Here is a 21,712-nt window from a genome sequence, read left to right as displayed (position 1 = left end):
TAGAATGGCAGGAGCAGTGATGGTTCTAGTAGGGCAGAGGCAAGGCAGGAAAGATGAGAATGGAAAGATCAGGAGGAGGATGGAAGAGATAAGCATAGGAGGGTAGAGTGGGTGAGATGGAAGGGGCGGCATAAGAACTGAGTGGAAGAGATCAGCATGGTTGGACAGAATGGAAGAGATGAGTGTTGGAGGACTCGAGTAGAGATGGGTAGAAGGGCAGGAGTAGGTGGGAAGAGATCAGCATGGGCGGACAGAATGGAAGAGATGAGTGTTGGAGGACTCGAGTAGAGATGGGTAGAAGGGCGGGAGTAGGTGGGAAGAGATCAGCATGGGCAGACAGAATGGAAGAGATGAATGTTGGAGGACTCGAGTAGAGATGGGTAGAAGGGCGGGAGTAGGTGGGAAGAGATCAGCATGGGCGGACAGAATGGAAGAGATGAATGTTGGAGGACTCGTAGGACTAGTAACTAGAACATCTGCGGTTATTAATTTTAGGGCAGAACTGGTTTTGCAATCCTTCAAGGAACAGGGAATGTATTAGCTGGGTGTGTTTTAGGGAGAAGGTACTAATTATTACTACTCTTGACTCCTATAAATGGCATACAGCTGAGCCCATTTCACTAACTAGGACTCAGAGATCCCTCCACATCTGCATTCTAACCAGGTAACATTTCACATAATATCAGCGATGTTCCATTGTTATATACGGTAATAATTCAGGTTATGGGTTTTTTTACTTTACCTTATGTTGACTATCCTCATCCTCATCTTCCCTCTGTGTTTTATTTTATTTAAAGTGACTTATTGAAGGCCAGATTGGACATTTCCATCAAACATGGTGTCCTTCAGCCTTGCCGTTTTCTTTGTGGTAGCAGGTAAGTTTTTTTTAGTTCTTTTTCAAAAATCAGTAATTCAACTTCAGATGGGAATCAGGACCCAAATCTCCTCATTATTGAATTACATATAAAGCCTTTTTTATGTTTTTGAATACAGCAGGATTTTATTGCAATTTTCCTTTACTTCCTGCCCCAGAGACACAACAGAATATCAAGCTGGTCACACACGTGGCCATTGAACTTTTCTTTTCATTTTTCTTTGTTTTTTTTTTGTTTTTTTTTTTATTTATTTTGTTTTTCTTTGTTTTTTTTGTATTTTTTTTTTATGTGCTGTTACTTTCTGCCCTGAAGAACCAACAGAATATCACGCTGGTCACGCCACGTGGCCATTGAACTTTTAATTTCATTTTTCTTTTGTTTTTTGTTTTTTTATTTCATTTTTCTTAGGTTTTTTTTTTTTTTCTCTTTTTTTTGTTGTGTTACTTTCTGCCCCAGAGACACAACAGAATATCAAGCTGGTCACGCATGTGGCCATTGAACTTTTAATTTCATTTTTCTTTTGTTTTTTGTTTTTTTATTTCATTTTTCTTAGGTTTTTTTTTTTTTTCTCTTTTTTTTTGTGTTACTTTCTGCCCCAGAGACACAACAGAATATCAAGCTGGTCACGCATGTGGCCATTGAACTTTTAATTTCATTTTTCTTTGGTTTTTGTTTTTATATTTAGTTTTTTGGGGTTTTTTTTCCCCCTTTTTTTGTTGTGTTACTTTCTGCCTCAGAGACACAACAGAATATCAAACTGCTCACACATGTGGCCATTGAACTTTTCATTTTATTTTTATTAGTTTTTTTATTATTTAGTTTTTTCTTTTTTTTTTTCTTTGTTATTTCCTGCCCCAGAGACACAACAGAATATCAAGTTGATCACACATGTACCCATTGAACATTTCATTTATTTTTTCTTATTTAATTTTTCAGTTAAATTCGTTTTTTTTTGTTTTAGAGTACAAAAGTAAGGTTATTTATCATTTATAAATAAGTAAATAAGATTATTATAATTATTATTATTACTATTATTATTTACTATCTATAGCTAACATGTCACTTTTGGTGGCCCATATATTAATAGGATGATTTACTTTTTTATAATTTCATTATTGTTTATCATCTATAGCTAACATGCAACTTTTAGTGTCTTACCCATATATTATTAAATATAATTTACTTTAATATTATTATTATTATTATTATTATTATTATTATTATTATTATTAATCATTTATAGCTAACATGTCATTTTTTGGTGGGCTTACCCATATATTAATAAGATTATTTACTTCATCGTTGTTATTATTGATATTGTGATTATCATTAATATTATTTATCATCTATAGCTAACATGTCAGTTTTGGTGTCTTACCCATATATTATTAAAGATTGTTTTTATTAGAATTATTATTATTACTATTTGTATTTACAGCAAATACATTTTGTTGGTGAGGTGGTTATAAGAGCATATGGAGAGATCTTTGAAACGTACTTGACTGCAGACTTGAGATTTGCCTAAAATTAATCAATAAGTTGTGCAGTTTTATCAATAGATATTCTAGATTTTCTAAAATAAGGAGAGAAAAACGGCTCAAAGTTATTCAGGTTGAAACCATTTAATTTAATTTTTTGTGGGCCGGTTAGAAAATATTTAAATAAATTGTCTCTCTGGCTGAGTAGAGTAATTTTTATTTTAATTTTTTTTTTGTAAATTTTAATTAGTCCAAGGGAAAGAATATTCTTATGGCCTGATCCTCAGAAAATGGTTAGACAGAAAGACCCTGCGGGGTTGATTTAATAAAGGCAAATAGACTGTACACTTTGCAAAGTGCAGTTATAATATTATGGCAATTACAGTAAATAGTAAAAGTAGGAAACAGTAATAATGTAACTCAGAATTAAAAAAATAAAATTAAAAAATAAATAAATAAATGTGAAAAATAACCCATTCACAATATTTTACAATAAGGTCTTTTTTATTTGTTATTATTTTTATTTTTTTATTTATTATTTTACAATAAAGTATTTTTTGTTTATTTTTTTATTACAAAATTATGACAACTACAGTAGAAATAGTAATAATAGATAGGTCCTACAGTCCTATCAGTAAATATTCTGGAATTTCTAAATAAGGGGAGAGAAATCTAGTTCTTCAGAATGAAACCATTTTTGTGGGCCTGACAGAAAACCTTGGAACAATTTGGCCCTCTGGCTGAGTAGAGTAATGAGATGGTGGGTAGCAAAGGGGAGAAAAGAGGTTTTTTTTTTTTTCTTTTTATAAAACCAAATTAGTCTAAGCTAAGTGAAAAGGAAGTGGTATTTAAAGCCATTCTAATGGCATTTTGGGTTATACTCTGAAGATGGTTAATATTATGTCAATCACAATAGGAATAGTAATAATGTTACTTAGAAATTTAAAAAAATAAATAAATAAAAAAGTTTTGGTGGAAAATAACCAATTCAACAGATTTTTATAATGAGTTATGTTTCCATATAAATACTTTTATTAATATTGTAAAATCTTTTTTTCTTTAATTTTATACAAAAATATTTTTGTTTGTATTTTATTAAAGTGTATTGTTATTTGTACTGTCTACCCTCAAGTTGTAAAGCGCTACGTAAACTGTTGGCGCTATATAAATCCTGTATAATAATAATATAATAATAATAATTTTCTGAGCATTATATTACAAAAAAATAAAACGATAAATAAAGCCAAAAATGTAAAAAACAATACAAAAAGATGGCCACTTTCACATGTATAGCTAAAGAAAGTTAGACTGTTGATTCCTTTTATTCTGCATATAAATAATTCTAATAATATAATATAATAATATTCTTCAGGAAAATGTTACAGCGACTGCAGCTATTAATTTGTTTCTTTTTTCTTTTACAGCGCTCCACATTCAGACTATTACAGGTGAGTGAGATGTTACTATTTACAAAGCCAACGCACCAGGATAGAGATCACGATTTTCAAAAAAGTGACAGATGCGTGACAGTTTTTTTCAGTTAACCTCTTCAGCCCCGAAAGATTTACGCCACTTCGTGACCAGGCCATTTTTTTTGCGATACGGCACTGCGTTACTTTAACTGACAATTGCGCAGTCGTGAGACGCTATACTCAAATATGTCCTTTTTTTTTTTTACCACAAATAGAGCTTTCTTTTGGCGGTATTTGATCACCTCTGCGGTTTTTATTTTTTTGCGCTATAAACAAAAAAAGAGCGACAATTGTGAAAAAAAAAACAATATTTTTTATTTTCTGCTATAAAACACATCCAATAAAAATAATTTAAAATTAAAAAAATTGAATTTCTTCCTTAGTTTATGCTACATATTTTTGGTAAAAAAAATCCCATTAAGCGTATATTGATTGGTTTTGTGCAAAAGTTATCGCGTCTACAAACTATGGGATAGATTTATGGAATTTTTTTTCTTTTTTTTACTAATAATCAGTGATTTTTAGTGGGACATTGCAGCGGTCAAATCGGACACGAACTGACAATTTTTGGGGACCAGTGACACTAATACAGTGATCATTGCTAAAAAAAAATGTCACTGTACTAATAACATTAATGATAGGGCAGTACAACCGACCCTGTTGTACCGGGCCCGGCCCCATCAGCTCCACGGGGGGCCCCCGGACAGCATTACAGTTCATTACTGAATTAAGAAAAAAAATAGAGCTTGCTAAACTTCTCCCCTGTTCCTACTTACTTATGGGGGGATGCAAATACATTTTCCTGGGCCCCATCAGGTCAGCATTGGGGGGAGAGAGTTGTGGAGGGACTTTTTAAAAATTTTTGGGGCACATGTACATCATTCTGCACCGCTACTAAATTAGTCCCGACCGGCGGAGTGATACTATGATTCCCCGCCTTGCTCCTGCCTCCTGTCCTTCGACTAGGCACAAGCTCGTCTTCCTCAGGACCAGCTTGTGCCTCTTAGAAATGTCGAAATAAAACCTTCATTGTGTGTTCACCTTCCAAGACCCATGAGTGCCGCGCTCTCTTTTGGATTATATGCACTACAGTCTTTGCACGCACCCGGGCCCATTTTTTAGCTCTGATATGTGTGCAGTGGCAAACATTGGATATTTCATATATATATATATATATATATATATATATATACACACACACACACACACACACACACATATACATATATACTATATTACCAAAAGTATTGCGACGCCTGCCTTTTCACACACATAAACTTTAATGGCATCCCAGTCTTAGTCCGTAGGGTTCAATATTGAGTTGGTCCACCCTTTGTAGCTATAACAGCTTCAACTCTTCTGGGAAGGCCGTCCACAAGGTTTAGGAGTGTGTCTATGGGAATGTTTGACCATTCTTCCAGAAGCGCATTTGTGAGGTCAGGCACTGCTGTTGGATGAGAAGGCCTGGCTCACAGTCTCTGCTCTAATTCATTCCAAAGGTGTTCTATCGGGTTAAGGTCGGGACTCCCGACCTCACGGACTGACGCAGGCCAGTCAAGTTCCTCCACCCCAAACTCGCTCATCCATGTCTTTATGGACCTTGCTTTGTGCATTGGTCCAAATCATTTGGTGGAGGGGGGATTATGGTGTGGGGGTTGTTTTTCAGGGGTTGGGCTTGGCCTCTTAGTTTCAGTGAAGGGAACTCTTATGGCGTCAGCATACCAAGACATTTTGGACAATTTCATGCTCCCAACTTTGTGGGAACAGTTTGGGGATGGCCCCTTCCTGTTCCAACATGACTGCACACCAGTGCACAAAGCAAGGTCCATAAAGACATGGATGAGAGAGTTAGGGGTGAAGGAACTGGACTGGCCTGTGTTCAAGCCGATTGAACACCTTTGGTGTGAATTAAAACGGAGACTGTGAGCCAGGCCTCCACGTCCAACATCAGTGCCTGACCTCACAAATGCACTCCTGGAAGAATGATCAAATAATCCCATAGACACCCTCCTAAACCTTGTGGACAGCCTTCCCAGAAGAGTTGAAGCTGTTATAGTTGTAAAGGGTGGACCAACTCAATGTTGAACCCTACGGACTAAGACTGGGATGCCATTAAAGTTCACGTGTGAGTAAAGGCAGGCGTCCCAATACTTTTGACAATATAATTTCTGTATATATATATATATATATATATATATATATATATATATATATATATATATATATATTTCCACTAGAGCATATTGGACCATTCTTTATAGTGTTTTGTTTTTTGTTTTTTTGGCTTCCTCTTGACCAACTGTGGATATAAGATTCTGTATATGGAGTTTTTTTTTCCCTTTGCTATGCAATGTATTATATTATTTTATTTACATTATATTATATTTATATTTATATATTTTCTATTCATTTGCTTTTTTTAAAAATCTTTTTATATATTAAACAGGTAAAGGTGTATGTCCAAAACACAGCCACCTTAGAGAGGTCGGAGGATGTGAGCTAAGATGCGACAAATTGCCATCTCCCGGTACACCTGTAGAGTGTATTGACACTAAGATGCACAAGGATTGCAAGTGTAAAAAGGGATTGCTCGCGCAGAGCGGCACCAGTGGCTTCACCATCAAATGCGTCACTGCGCAAGAATGCCAAGCCAACTGTGGCGCCAACACACACTACGAGCCCTTCGGATCCCCCTGCAAGGCCACCTGTGAAAAGCCAACTGGTACTGAACCCTGCAAATTACCAGGAGGCCCGAGGTGTGTCTGTAACGATGGATACGTCATGGATCAGAACCAGCAGAACAAATGTGTGAAGCCCAATGAGTGTTCACCCGCACATAAACCTTAGACCAGTGATGGATCTTCTTATTATCTACAAATTCATCACTAAGGGAACTCATCATTGGAGCAAGAAGTAAAGAAAAGTCCCTCTCGAAAAAGGAGAAGTAGAGTGATGGAAGGGGAAGTCTACCTATATTGTGCTTTCTCTGGTTCTTTCCTGCAACTCCCCCTCCCACATCCCCCCCATCATCAGCATAATAAAATGTCTTAATTCAAATCTTTTCTTTTTTCATTGCCTAGGTAGCAAGTAAATAAATAAACCTCCCAGTACGGCTATTTACTAGGCTGCAGCTAGAGGGAGCTCTCATGATTTGTAGTGTGTGTGACTGAAACCAACAAGTTCACATTAAACTACGAAAGCAACAATGTGATATGTCTTCTCTCTCGTTAGGGGGAGGCTTTTGTGAAATATCAGCAGGGGGAATCTGTGCCACGCAGGATGATTAGGGCGTGCCCAGGCACACCCGGAGCACCCCCTGCACACGCCTAGGCCTCACACACTGATCACAGATAATCCTGTAACATCTACATTATTTTCAGACCAACTTTTTTACATTTTTATTATTGTTTTTATTTTTTTTTATGGGGCTTTATTGGGGAGGCTTTTGTGAAATATCAGCAGGGGGGAATCTGCCGCATGGGGTGATTAGAGTGTGCCCAGGCACACCCGGTACCCCCCCTGCGCATGTCTATTCCTCTCACTCAGATTACAGATAGTCCTTTAACGCCTACAGTATTTTCAGGTCATATTTTTTACTTTTTTAACAAATCTTTTTAAGGAGCCCCATTGGGGGGCTTTGGTGAAATATCAACAGGAGGAATCTGCCGCATGGGGTGATTAGAGTGTGCCCAGGCACGCTCGGCACACCCCCTGTGCATGCCTATGCCTCGCACTCAGGTCACAGATAATCCTGTAACACCTACATTATTTTCAGCCCAAATTTTTTTAATTTTTAAAAAAAAAATTTTGGAGCCCTATCAAAAAGACACAAAGAAACCCTCTGACGGGACTTTTTAGGGCAATGACTCCAAAAATAGTGTATGCAGACAATAAAATATAGAAAAATATAGTTTACTACGAATTCTAAAAAAACATCAATACATAAAAGCTTTTGTCAAAACTGGATGATAAATTGATGTCATAGGTAGAAAAGCATAATCAAACCACTGTTTACAACACTTGTGTGCAACCGTACAGAGTGAAGCTCTACGCGTTTCGAGGTTTATTAATTCCTCTTCGTCAGGAGAAAAATGGTGTCGAAATATATGCAATCTACAATTCATAAAGATACGAGTAAATACAAAATATATGCATACACAAATTAGGACACAAAAATTTGTCCAAAGATAAGCACTATGTATATTGACAGGACTGCCATGTAAAGAACACAGGAAAAAGCCAGCAAGGGGCCAAACGATTTGGACCGGTGCACAAAGCAAGGTCCATAAAGACATGGATAAGCGAGTTTGTGGCAATGAGTGTTTTTATTACATTTAACTTTCAGAGACCCCATTAAAATCCCCCTTACTTCAAGGTTCCCATAAAAGTCCCCCCTTACATGATGGCCCCTCCTTACATCTGGGTCGCCATCAGAAACCCCATTAGAATCCCCCTTACATAAGGGTTCCCATCAAAGTAACCCCCCTTACAAAAAATCCCCTCCCCCTTACATTTGGGCCACCATCAGATTCCCCATTAGAACCCCCCTTACATCAGGGTTCAAATCAGAGTCCCCCCTTACATCTGGGTCACCATCAAAGTCCCCACTATATTCACTCTTACATCAGGATCCTCATCAGAGTCCCCTCTTACATGAGAGTCCTCAAGAGGGCCCCCCCCCTCACATTAGGAAACCCATCAGAGCCCCTTTACGTCAGAGTCCCCTTTAGGGTTCACCCTTACCTCACACACTTACAGCATGGCTGGTAGCCTGGAAAGCCCAAGAGCATTGCTGTAGCAGCATGCAGAAACATAGTAGATCCAGACAGAGGAAGTACCGTCATCCTTTGAATGCTGGGGTAAGCACATGATTGGTTGTTAGGATGCTGGTGGTCCTAGCAAATGGCTTTAAAATGAGTGCAGCGAGAGGGGACCTGTGCTAAAGACCAGGATGGGGGGGGGGGGGGGTTGTGGATGTTGGGGAGAAACGGAGACCATAGGCGGAGCTGAAGATCTGTGTGAGGCCAATGACCCTAGCTAAGAGCCAGATAAAGTCCTGCAGTGGGACTAATTTTGCCATACTTTTGGAGACCCCCAAGTTTCAAGGACAAGCACATCATAAATTATTCTTGATCAATCCAGAAGACTTCAGATCCTTATGGACATAAGGCAATCATAGGGCAGCCTGACTGGTAAAGTGTGACTTGTGTTCACTCCTGACTTTGCAGATACCAATCGATCCCAACAGAAGAATTCCTCATCCAAAATAGTTTTTTCTCTAAACAGGCTCTTTTGTTTTTTGTTTTTAAAGATAAGATCAGCTCCAGCTTTCTCTTTACAGGTCTTGAACATGACCATCCTGCATATTTTTTTTTCATAATATCTCTAAAGTCCTGTAGTTGGATTTAACAACACCCATATTCAAGGGCAGAAGAGGTAAGCAACCTAAGAAAAAAATGGTCACCTTGGCGGGATGGCGCCGGACTCCTGGATCCTCGGACGGACATTCCTTCATCCCCTTCTTTTCTTTTCTCTTCCTGCTTTTGCTCTTTTAAGATTTTCTTTCCAAATTGTTTTCGATAATAATGTTGGGTTTTGTACCCTGACTCTTGATCCTATCAAAGGTTTAGCACAGTACGGAAACCTGTCATATCTTCAAATTTATATTATTGAAATTGTTGATGGGTTCACTTTGGGTTTATACCCTTGAGTCAACCCCTGGCGCCTAGTAGCCTAACAGTTGTGAATATTACCTGCTTGAATCATGGGATTATAACGGTATCCCTTGACTTGATACTACTGTATGCATTTATCGTTCTTGATAGCCTCAGTAATCTGAAAATGTCTACTAAATTGTATTACTCTCTGTTGTAAAAATTAATAAAAAACCATTAAAACAGAAAAAAATGGTCAAAATTAGAAAATTTTGTGGCTGCCCTTCTAATCTGCCACTCTATGCTCTGGCCCATGAGTTTAAATTGGTAAAAAATAGCCCCACCCCTGAGGAATGCCCTAAACACTGAAATTCCTCTTTCTTGTGTCAAAAACTACATCTATTGGGTGCAGCCCCAATCATCTTTATAGAAGACGGTGGCAGCCAGTGTCACCTGCCGAATGCGGCATATCCTCTTTTATATGTGGCTATCCAGTGGCCCTTTCCAGGTTTTGACAGATATCCGAGGTGAGTTAAACAAACATCTTAGCTTCGTCTCCTAACCGTATCTATGTAAAAGGTGATAAATCAATGCATTTCTAAAGACATGTAGAAAATGATTAACAACATACACAACGAACGGCTCACATGTCACCCAACTAAATTGTTACATTGTCTTTATTTATTTTATAGGCGGTTTCGGTGACACAAGCAGATGGAAACAAGTGAGCAGAAATCTCCATGGATGACGGCACTTGCTTGTTGAGTTCTACATGGAGGAGGTATGTTATTATCTTGCATGTCTACAGTATATCTCTTCTGCCAACAGTAATTACCTGTTGTATTTTTTTTTTTTTTGTTTATTAAAATTTAAATGTAAAAAAGTTAGAATTTTTTTTTTTCTGATTGGCTGCTATTGATGCACAATGCTGAACTATTAGAATCATTTATATGACTTAGTATTAGTAGTGCTGTTGTTATTATCTTAATGTTTATTTTACTGTTTTTATCTTTGGGAGCATTCAGCCTCATTGTTTCTAATTTAGTCAGATGTTTTTGTTACAATATTGTTAGAAAAAAGTTTTACAATGTATTTAGTTTTTTTTTTTTATTTTGTATTTCTACAGATTATACAGATCATCTCTGTCGCCAAAGCTTATACTGTATGACTTTTTTTTTTTCATATACATTTTGAATCTGGGTAGAATTCCAGTACATTGCTTTCAGAGGTGTTTTGTAGTATACAAACTTTTTTTTTTTTTTCCCATAGTTTTATAAAAAAAAAAAAATTAACGTAAAAGGCAGGTTAAACCACAGCTCAACATATAAAATGTTATAACTTACAATTGTATAATAAAATTGTCACATATTAAAAAACATATGTGTGTACAATTATGTAAGTTAAAATCGTGCAGTGTTTATTTTTTTTCTCAATTGATTGAAGTTGTTAGGTTCTACAAATACAGTGTGATTGTGAGATGCAAAAAAGGGAAGAGTATATCAGATACTAATTATATATATACATACACAGTATCTCACAAAAGTAAGTACACCCCTCACATTTTTTGTAAATCTTTTCTTCTATCTTTTCATGTGACAACACTGAAGAAATGACACTTTTCTACAATGTAAAGTAGTGAGTGTACAGCTTGTATAACAGTGTAAATTTACTGTCCCCTCAAAATAACTCAACACACAGCCATTAATGTCTAAACCACTGGCAACAAAAGTGAGTACACCCCTAAGTGAAAATGTCCAAATTGGGCCCAAGGTGTCAATATTTTGTGTGGCCACCATTATTTTCCAGCACTGCCTTAACCCTCTTGGGCATGGAGGTCACTAGAGCTTCACAGGTTGCCACTGGAGTCCTCTTCCCCTCCTCCATGATGACATCACAGAGCTGGTGGATGTTAGAGACCTTGCGCTCCTCCATCTTCTGTTTTGAGGATGTCCCACAGATGATCAATAGGGTTTAGGTCTGGAGACATGCTTGTCCAGTCCATCACCTTTACCCTCAGCTTCTTTAGCAAGGCAGTGGTCGTCTTGGAGGAGTGTTTGGGGTGGTTATCATGTTGGAATACTGCCCTGCGGCCCAGTCTCTGAAGGGAGGGGATCATGCTCTGCTTCAGTATGTCACAGTACATGTTGGCATTCATGGTTTCCTCAATGATCTGTAGCCCCTCCAGTGCCGGCAGTCATGCAGCCCCAGACCATGACACTCCCACCACCATGCTTGACTGGAGGTAAGACACACTTGTCTTTGTGCTCCTCACCTGGTTGCCCCCACACACGCTTGTCACCATCTGAACCAAATACGTTTATCTTGGTCTCATCAGACCACAGGACATGGTTCCAGTAACCCATGTCCTTAGTCTGCTTGTCTTCAGCAGTCTTGGCAATCTTCTTATAGCCTAGGCCAACTTTATGTGGAGCAACAATTGATCCTCAGAGAGTTCTTTGCCATGAGGTGCCATGTTGAACTTCCAGTGACCAGTATGAGAGAGTGAGAGCGATAACACCAAATTTAACACACCTGCTCCCCATTCACACCTGAGACCTTGTAACACTAACAAGTCACATGACACCGGGGAGGGAAAATGGCAAATTGGGCCCAATTTGGACATTTTCACTTAGGGGTGTACTGACTTTTGTTGCCAGCAATGGCACGTATTGATGTGCCATCCTGGAGGAGTTGGACTGCCTGTGCAAACTCTATAGGGTCCAGGTGTCGCCTCATGCTACCAGTAGTGACACTGACCCCAGCCAAATGCAAAACTAGTGAAAAACAGTCAGAGGAATTCAGTGGCCTCCACCTGCAAAACCATTCCTGTTTTGGAGGTCGTCTTATTGTTGCCCATCTAGTGCACCTGTTGTTAATTTCATTAACACCAAAGCAGCTGAAACTGATGAACAACCCCCTCTGTGTACACCCTTCCCCCTCCGTATACACCCCTCCCCCCTCTGTATACACCCCTCCCCCCTCTGTATACACCCCTCCCCCCTCTGTATACACCCCTCCCCCCCCTGTATACACCCCTCCCCCCTCTGCTACTTAACTGACCAGATCAATATCCTAGAAGTTTCATTGACTTGATGCTATACTCTGATTAAATAGTGTTCCTTAAAATTTTTTTGAGCAATGTATTACTTTTTTTGTTCTTGGGCTTGGGAAATCTTTTATTCTTCATGGCAGCTTTGTTATATATTATTTTTTTTTATTATTATTATGGGTAACACTATATACCAACACACAGCAACATATTACCGCTAACACACAGCGTTTTTGTGCATTAACTGGTGTCAGCCCTGCCCAGTTTTTTTTTCCAAACCACTCGGACTCACTTCTACTCTCCTACAGTGGCGGTGCATCCATAAAGGGCACAGGAGCGCCCCCCCCCCCCTCTCCTGGCACCGCTCTGTCACCATAGATAGATTCATGCATTGCATGAATCTATCTATGGTCACCGCTGACACCCCCTATTCAGGCGTCCGGCCCCTTTTCTGGCGCCAGGCACCTGAATTACAGAGGTGGGGGATGTTTTTTGGAAGCACCCGATTAGAGCCATAGGCTCTAATAGGCGCCCGAAAAGGTGAACAGCGGGTGCAATGCTTTGCATTCGCTGTTCACTCAGCTGTGTGTTAGCAAAGTGAAGGAATTCGCTTTCCTAACACTGAACTGCCTCTCAGCCAATCAGGTGCTTGGGTCTGTTACCTGTCACCTGATTAGCTGAAATGTCAGGCGCTGTGATTGGACGCCTGATAGAGAGGATGGAAGAAGACATCGAGGAGCGCGCAGGACACCGCCACTGACCCGCTGCGAGACAGGTAAGTGCCGGGCGATGCACACTGGCAGCATTTGATAGGGGAACAGTAGTGGCAATTGATGGGCACACTGGCAGCATTTGATGGGGCACAATAGCGGCGATTGATGGGCACACTGGCATCATTTGATAGGGGAACAGTAGTGGCAATTGATGGGCACACTGGCAGCAACTGATGGGTACAGTAGCTGCGTTTGATGGCACAGTGGCTGTGTTTCATGGCACTGTGGCTGTGTTTGATGGGCACAGTGGCTGCGTTTGATGGGCTCAGTGGCTGCGTTTGATGGGCACAGTGGCTGCGTTTGATGGGCTCAGTGGCTGCGTTTGATGGGCACAGTGGCTGTGTTTGATGGGCTCAGTGGCTGCGTTTGATGGGCACAGTGGCTGTGTTTGATGGGCACAGTGGCTGCATTTGATGGCACAGTGGCTGCGTTTGATGGGCACAGTGGCTGCATTTGATGGGCACAGTGGCTGCATTTGATGGCACAGTGGCTGCGTTTGATGGGCACAGTGGCTGCGTTTGATGGGCACAGTGGCGATGCACACTGGCAGCATTTGATAGGGGAACAGTAGCGGCAATTGATGGGCTCACTGGCAGCATTTGATGGGGCACAATAGCGGCAATTGATGGGCACACTGGCATCATTTGATAGGGGAACAGTAGCGGCAATTGATGGGCACACTGGCAGCAATTGATGGGTACAGTAGCTGCGTTTGATGGCACAGTGGCTGTGTTTGATGGCACTGTGGCTGTGTTTGATGGGCACAGTGGCTGCGTTTGATGGGCTCAGTGGCTGCGTTTGATGGGCACAGTGGCTGTGTTTGATGGGCACAGTGGTTGTGTTTGATGGGCACAGTGGCTGCGTTTGATGGGCTCAGTGGCTGCGTTTGATGGGCACAGTGGCTGTGTTTGATGGGCACAGTGGCTGCATTTGATGGCACAGTGGCTGCGTTTGATGGGCACAGTGGCTGCATTTGATGGGCACAGTGGCTGCATTTGATGGCACAGTGGCTGCGCTTGATGGGCACAGTGGCTGCGCTTGATGGGCACAGTGGCTGCGTTTGATGGGCACAGTGGCTGCATTTGATGGGCACAGTGGCTGCGCTTGATGGCACTGTGGCTGTGTTTGATGGGCACAGTGGCTGCGTTTGATGGGCTCAGTGGCTGCGTTTGATGGGCACAGTGGCTGTGTTTGATGGGCACAGTGGCTGCATTTGATGGCACAGTGGCTGCGTTTGATGGGCACAGTGGCTGCATTTGATGGGCACAGTGGCTGCATTTGATGGCACAGTGGCTGCGCTTGATGGCACTGTGGCTGTGTTTGATGGGTACAGTGGCTGCGCTTGATGGGCACAGTGGCTGCATTTGATGGCACAGTGGCTGCGCTTGATGGGCACAGTGGCTGCGTTTGATGGGCACAGTGGGTGCGTTTGATGGCACTGTGGCTGCGTTTGATGTTTTTTTTTTTTCAGTTTGTTTGCACCCCCCTACAAATTTTGAGCACCAGCCGCCACTGCTCTCCTATCTCCCCAATATAGAGACTTAACCCGGGTACACACAGGCCGAATGTTGGGAGACATTGACCGGCTTCTTGAGATAGCCCAGGAAATCAGTACAGTACACGGAACAGCTCCTAATTTATTACATGATTGATGAATATTATTTGCATTTGTTGAACAGAAATAACTGAAACATGCTTTATATGTACCAAAGAGTGCAAATAGGAAAAAGTAATTGCTGGAGTTTAGCTGCACCTTGGGTGTATTTATATAAAAACTTCCTTGTAAACCTGCCCATACTTGTTCCGTTTTTCAAACCTTTGTTCAATGTATTTGCCCACCAAACTTAAACACTCCAAGGAAGAAAAGCAGAGGCATAAATCCTGTGAAACACAAAGCATGTATACACTATATTGTCAAAAGTATTGGGACGCCTGCCTTTTCATGCACATGAACTTCAGTGGCATCCCAGTCTTAGTCCGTAGGGTCCAATATTGAGTTGACCCACCCTTTGATGCTATGACAGCTTTAACTCTTCTGGGAAGGCCGTCCACAAGGTTTAGGAGTGTGTCTATGGGAACGTTTGACCATTCTTCCAGAAGAGCATTTGTGAGGTCAGGCACTGATGTTGGACGAGAAGGCCTGGCTCGCAGTCTCTGCTCTAATTCATCCCAAAGGTGTTCTATCTAATTTCTTTAATACATTTAGGCAAAAACTGTATCCTGGCTGCATGTCTTTGGTTAAAAAAAAAAAAAAATCCCAATAACTGTAAATTGATCGGTTTGTGTGAAAGTTTTATGCCCCGTACACACGGTCGGATTTTCCGACGGAAAATATGTGATAGGACCTTGTTGTCGGAAATTCCGACCGTGTGTAGGCTCCATCACACATTTTCCATCGGATTTTCCGACACACAAAGTTTGAGAGCAGGCTATAAAATTTTCCGACAACAAAATCCGTTGTCGGAATTTCCGATCGTGTGTACACAAATCCGACACACAAAGTGCCACGCATGCTCAGAATAAATAAAGAGATGAAAGCTATTGGATACTGCCCTGTTTATAGTCCCGACGTACGTGTTTTACGTCACCGTGTTCAGAACGATCGGATTTTCCGACAACTTTGTGTGACCGTGTGTATGCAAGACAAGTTTGAGCCAACATCCGTCTGAAAAAATCCTAGGATTTTGTTGTCGGAATGTCCGATCAATGTCCAACCGTGTGTACGGGGCAAAAGCGTCTACAAACTATGGGATATGTACTGGAATTTGCACAGCTATAGGCACCATACTGTAATGGCGGTGATCAGTGACTTATAGTGTGACTGTGATAGTGTGGCGGACAATCTGGCGATAACAGACACTGGCTGGAAGGGTCACTAACTGACATCACCAGTGACGCTAATACAGTGATCAGTGTGAATACTATACACTGTCACCGGCAGGGAAAAGGTTAACATCTAGGGGCAATCAAGGGGTTAACTGTGTGCCTAACCAGGGTTTTTTTTGTTTTTTTCAGCAGGAACACAGGGGAATTCAGCTCCTGCACCTCCATGTAATTGTAAGGGGTTCTGGGGTGTGCTGGAAGGTTTATTGATTCTGGCTGCTAGGGGATCTATTGTCACTGGAGAGAATACATTTTTTGGATGGTGATCTATTGTTGCTGGGGAGGGGGGGGGTCTACTGATGCTGGTGGGGGATATTTTGTTGCTGATGGGAGATCTATTGTTGCTGGAAGGGGATCTACTACTGCCAGGGGTCCGTTGTTGCTGGGCTGCGGGGGATTTGCTTTACTGCTTTTTCTTTGTTATCATTACCAATTCCATACAGATTACTTAGCACTTCCATATACAACTACATAATTAATGAGCCCGACAAATGCAAAGACAATGTTCCATTCCTTATTCTACTAATTACCGTGGAAAGAGAGCAGAAGGAAGCCCGGCAGGCCATCTGGCAGACGTGGGGAAAAGAGGACCTTCTACCTGAAGTCAGGTTACTCCGACTCTTTTTTTAGGCAGGGACACCAAGTGGACAGATGATGCTAAAAGGTCCCTTCTGGAGGAAAGTCAAGCATATCATGATATCATTCAACAAGATTATTTGGATACCTACAATAACCTAACCACGAAGGTCCTCATGGGCTTAAATTGGGTGGCCACATATTGTCCAGGAGCCTCCTACATATTGAAAACGGACAGTGATATGTTTATTAATACTGAGTATTTAATAACCAGTCTTCTGAAACCAAATCAGCCCCCGAGATTTAACTATTTTACAGGATATCTGATTGCCAATGACCCACCAATTCGCAACATAAAGAAAAAACGGTACGTGTCCCCAGAGGAATACCCAGCGGACAAATACCCCGTGTTCTGTTCTGGGACTGGCTATGTCTTCTCTGCAGGATTGGCAAGTAAAATTGTTAAGGTCTCCCCAGCCATTAGGTGGCTTCATATTGAGGATGCCTATGTTGGCCTTTGCCTTGAACATTTAGGGGTTCAACCAGTGGCACCACCAAAGGAAACCGATTTCAATGTCCGTAAGGTGACGTATACTGACTGTGGATACAACCAGCTTGTTTCCTCCCATGGATTCCGTCCTGGGGAGATCATATCTTTCTGGAACCGACTGCAACAAAACAAACATTCCTGTGTCTTAGTCGGGACAGATAACCCTCCATCATAATAGCACAGAAAATTTGGATTGTGTTCTCAACTCTCGTTGTAAAAATCTCAGTAGCTAGCTTTCAATAAAATTCATCGGAATTTTCTAGAATTCTCTAGTTTTGGTGTTCTCAAGGAAATTATTATGGTTTTGGGTCAGTTTGAAGGTAATTTATTATTTTTAGGAATATACTAATGAAAAAACGAATGCTTTTTAATGTGTGTGTGTTGTTTTTTATTACTATCCATATGCAATATGTATTTTACAAATTTTCCTAAATATCTTACATGAGCACGGATTCCCCAAGAGCTATGGCTTATCTAAAGAGAAACAGGAAACTTTAATAATTTTGGTCAATTTTAATGTAATTTTTTTAAGAGAATACATTTTTAATGAATGCATTATAATGTGTTTTTTACAATATATACAGTGGGGACGGAAAGTATTCAGACCCCCTTAAATTTTTCACTCTTTGTTATATTGCAGCCATTTGCTAAAATCATTTAAGTTCATTTTTTCCTCATTAATGTACACACAGCACCCCATATTGTACACACAGCCCCCCATATTGTACACACAGCCCCCCATATTGTACACACAGCACCCCATATTGTACACACAGCCCCCCATATTGTACACACAGCACCCCATATTGTACACACAGCCCCCCATATTATACACACAGCACCCCATATTGTACACACAGCTCCCCATATTATACACACAGCACCCCATATTGTACACACAGCCCCCCATATTATACACACAGCACCCCATATTGTACACACAGCACCCCATATTGTACACACAGCACCCCATATTGTACACACAGCCCCCCATACTGTACACACAGCACCCCATATTGTACACACAGCACTCCATATTGTACACACAGCCCCCCATACTGTACACACAGCACCCCATATTGTACACACAGCACCCCATATTGTACACACAGCACCCCATATTGACACAAAAACACATAAATGTTGAAATTTTTGCAGATTTATTAAAAAAAAAAACTGAAATATCACATGGTCCTAAGTATTCAGACCCTTTGCTCAGTATTTAGTAGAAGCCCCTTTTGATGAGTCTTTTTGGGAAAGATGCAACAAGTTTTTCACACCTGGATTTGGGGATCCTCTGCCATTCCTCCTTGCAGATCCTCTCCAGTTCTGTCAGGTTGGATGGTAAAAGTTGGTGGACGGCCATTTTTAGGTCTCTCCAGAGATGCTCAATTGGGTTTAAGTCAGGGCTCTGGCTGGACCATTCAAGAACAGTCACAGAGTTGTTGTGAAGCCACTCCTTCGTTATTTTAGCTGTGTGCTTAGGGTCATTGTCTTGTTGGCAGGTAAACCTTCGGCCCAGTCTGAGGTCCTGAGCACTCCGGAGAAGGTTTTCGTCCAGGATATCTCTGTATTTGGCCGCATTCATCTTTCCCTCGATTGCAACCAGTCGTCCTGTCCCTGCAGCTGAAAAACACCCCCACAGCATGATGCTGCCACCACCATGCTTCACTGTTGGGACTGTATTGGACAGGTGATGAGCAGTACCTGGTTTTCACCACACATACCGCTTAGAATTAAGGCCAGAAAGTTCTATCTTGGTCTCAACAGACCAAATAATCTTGTTTCTCACCATCTTGGAGTCCTTCAGGTGTTTTTAGCAAACTCCATGCAGGCTTTCATGTGTCTTGCACTGAGGAGAGGCTTCCGTCGGGCCACTCTGCCATAAAGCCCTGACTGGTGGAGGGCTGCAGTGATGGTTGACTTTCTACAACTTTCTCCCATCTCCCGACTGCATCTCTGGAGCTCAGCCACAGTGATCTTTGGTTTCTTCTTTACCTCTCTCACCAAGGCTCTTCTCCCCCGATAGCTCAGTTTGGCCGGACGGCCAGCTCTAGGAAGGGTTCTGTCGTCCCAAATGTCTTCCATTTAAGGATTATGGAGGCCACTGTGCTCTTAGGAACCTTAAGTGCAGCAGAAATTTTTTTGTAACCTTGTCCAGATCTGTGCCTTGCCACAATTCTGTCTCTGAGCTCTTCAGGCAGTTCCTTTGACCTCATGATTCTCATTTGCTCTGACATGCACTGTGAGCTGTACGGTCTTATATAGACAGGTGTGTGGCTTTCCTAATCAAGTCCAATCAGTATAATCAAACACAGCTGGACTCAAATGAAGGTGTAGAACCATCTCAAGGATGATCAGAAGAAATGGACAGCACCTGAGTTATATATATGAGTGTCACAGCAAAGGGTCTGAATACTTAGGACCACGTGATATTTCAGGTTTTCTTTTTAATAAATCTGCAAAAATGTCAACAATTCTGTGTTTTTCTGTCAATATGGGGTGCTGTGTGTACAATATGGGGTGCTGTGTGTACAATATGGGGTGCTGTGTGTACATTAATGAGGAAAAAAATGAACTTAAATGATTTTAGCAAATGGCTGCAATATAACAAAGAGTGAAAAATTTAAGGGGGTCTGAATACTTTCCGTCCCTACTGTATATGCAATCTTTGTAATAAATGTATTCCATGACAAAGAATTCCCCAAGAACTATGGCTTATCTAAAGATAGACAGAAAACTACAATGGTTTCGATCAATTTTAATGTAATTTATTATTTTTAAGAGAATACATTTTTAATAAAAAATGCATTTTAATGTGTTTTTTGATTTACAATATGTATGCAATCTGTGTTTTACTAATAATACATCTAATAGTTACATGACAACTGTGGTTTATCTGAAACGAGACAGAACACTATAAAATGTTTGTGTCTGTTTAAATGTAATTTATTATTTTTAAGTATATACATTAAAAACAAATGCATTTAATATGTTTTTTTTTTACTATCCATGTGCAATATGTGTTTTACTAATTATAAATCTTTTACTGAGCAAGAATTCCCTAAGAACTATGACTTATCTAAAGAGATAAAGAAAACTATAATGATTTTGGTCAATTTTAATGTCATTTTTAAGAGAATACATTTTAAATGAATGCATTTTAATGTGTTTTTTTACTGTATAAGCAATCTGTGTAATAAATGCATTTCATGACAAAGAATTCTGTGAGAACTATGGCTTACCTAAAGAGAGACAGTAAACAATAATGGTTTTGTGTCAATTTCAATGTAATTCATTATTTTTAAGAGAATACATTTTGAATGAATGTATTTTAACATTTTTTTTACTATATACAGTATATGCAATCTGTGTTTTACTAATAATAAATCTATTACATGACTAAGAATTCCATGACAACTATGGCTTATCTAAAGAGAGACAGAACACTATAATAGTTCTGGGTTAGTTTTGATGCAATTTTTTTTTAAGTATATATATTTTTATATGAATGCTTTTCAATGTGTTTTTTTTACTATACGTAAGCAATATGTGTTTTACTAATTATAAACATTTGACATGACCAAGAATTCCAAGAGAGCTATGGCTTATCTAAAGAGAGGCAGAAAACTATAATGAATTGGGTCAATTTTAATGTAATTTATTATTTTTAAGGGAATACACTTAAAACTAATGCTTTTCAATGTGTTTTTTACTATACTTTTGCAATGTATGCTTTACTAATTATAAATATTTTACATGACCAAGAAATCCCAGAGAACGATGGCTTATCTAAAGAGAGACAGTAAACTATTGGTTCTGGGTAAGTTTTAATGTAATTTATTATTTTTAAGAGAATACATTTTAAACTAGTCCTTTTTATGTGTTTTTTTTACTATGCAATCTAATATATATATATATATATATATATATATATATATATATACATAGATATATATATAGATAGATAGATATAGATAGATATATCTATCTATATATATCTATATATAGATATATATATTTATATATCTATATATAGATATATATATAGATATATATTTATATATATATAACATGACAAAGAATTCCCTGAGAACTATCTGGCTAACTGGCTTAGCTAAAGAGAAACAGAACACTATACCAGTCGTGGGTCAATTTTAATGTAAATTATTATTTTTAAATACATACATGTTGAAACACATGCTTTTTAATGTGATTGTTTTGTAACTATACATATGCAATATGTGTTTTATTAATTATAAATCGTTTACATGACCAAGAATTCCCAGATAACTATGGCTTGTCTAAAGAGAGGCAGTAAACTATATTTGTTTAGGATCCGTTTTCATGTAATTATTATTTTTAAGAGAATACTAGTGCTTTTTAATGTGTGTTTTTTTTT

At 39.7% G+C, this 21,712-nt stretch overlaps 1 protein-coding gene and 1 pseudogene across 1 annotated transcript; both read left to right on the top strand.

Moving 5' to 3' along the window:
* Positions 1 to 523: 523 nt before the first annotated feature.
* On the top strand, positions 524 to 7,031 carry LOC141110338 (serine protease inhibitor swm-1-like). Its single transcript, XM_073601635.1, has 4 exons — positions 524 to 664; positions 798 to 875; positions 3,778 to 3,801; positions 6,272 to 7,031. The coding sequence occupies exons 2-4, from the start codon at positions 836 to 838 to the stop codon at positions 6,670 to 6,672; spliced, it is 465 nt and encodes a 154-aa protein (XP_073457736.1). The 5' UTR covers positions 524 to 664; positions 798 to 835; the 3' UTR covers positions 6,673 to 7,031.
* A 3,188-nt stretch (positions 7,032 to 10,219) lies between these two features.
* Positions 10,220 to 17,485, top strand: LOC141111482 (beta-1,3-galactosyltransferase 2-like; annotated as a pseudogene).
* Positions 17,486 to 21,712: the final 4,227 nt, after the last annotated feature.

Source organism: Aquarana catesbeiana, linkage group LG10, assembly GCF_042186555.1.
Source record: "Aquarana catesbeiana isolate 2022-GZ linkage group LG10, ASM4218655v1, whole genome shotgun sequence".
NCBI classification, from domain to species: Eukaryota; Metazoa; Chordata; class Amphibia; order Anura; family Ranidae; genus Aquarana; species Aquarana catesbeiana.
Note: the sequence above shows the minus strand (reverse complement) of the source record. Positions and strands in the feature narration are given on the sequence as shown.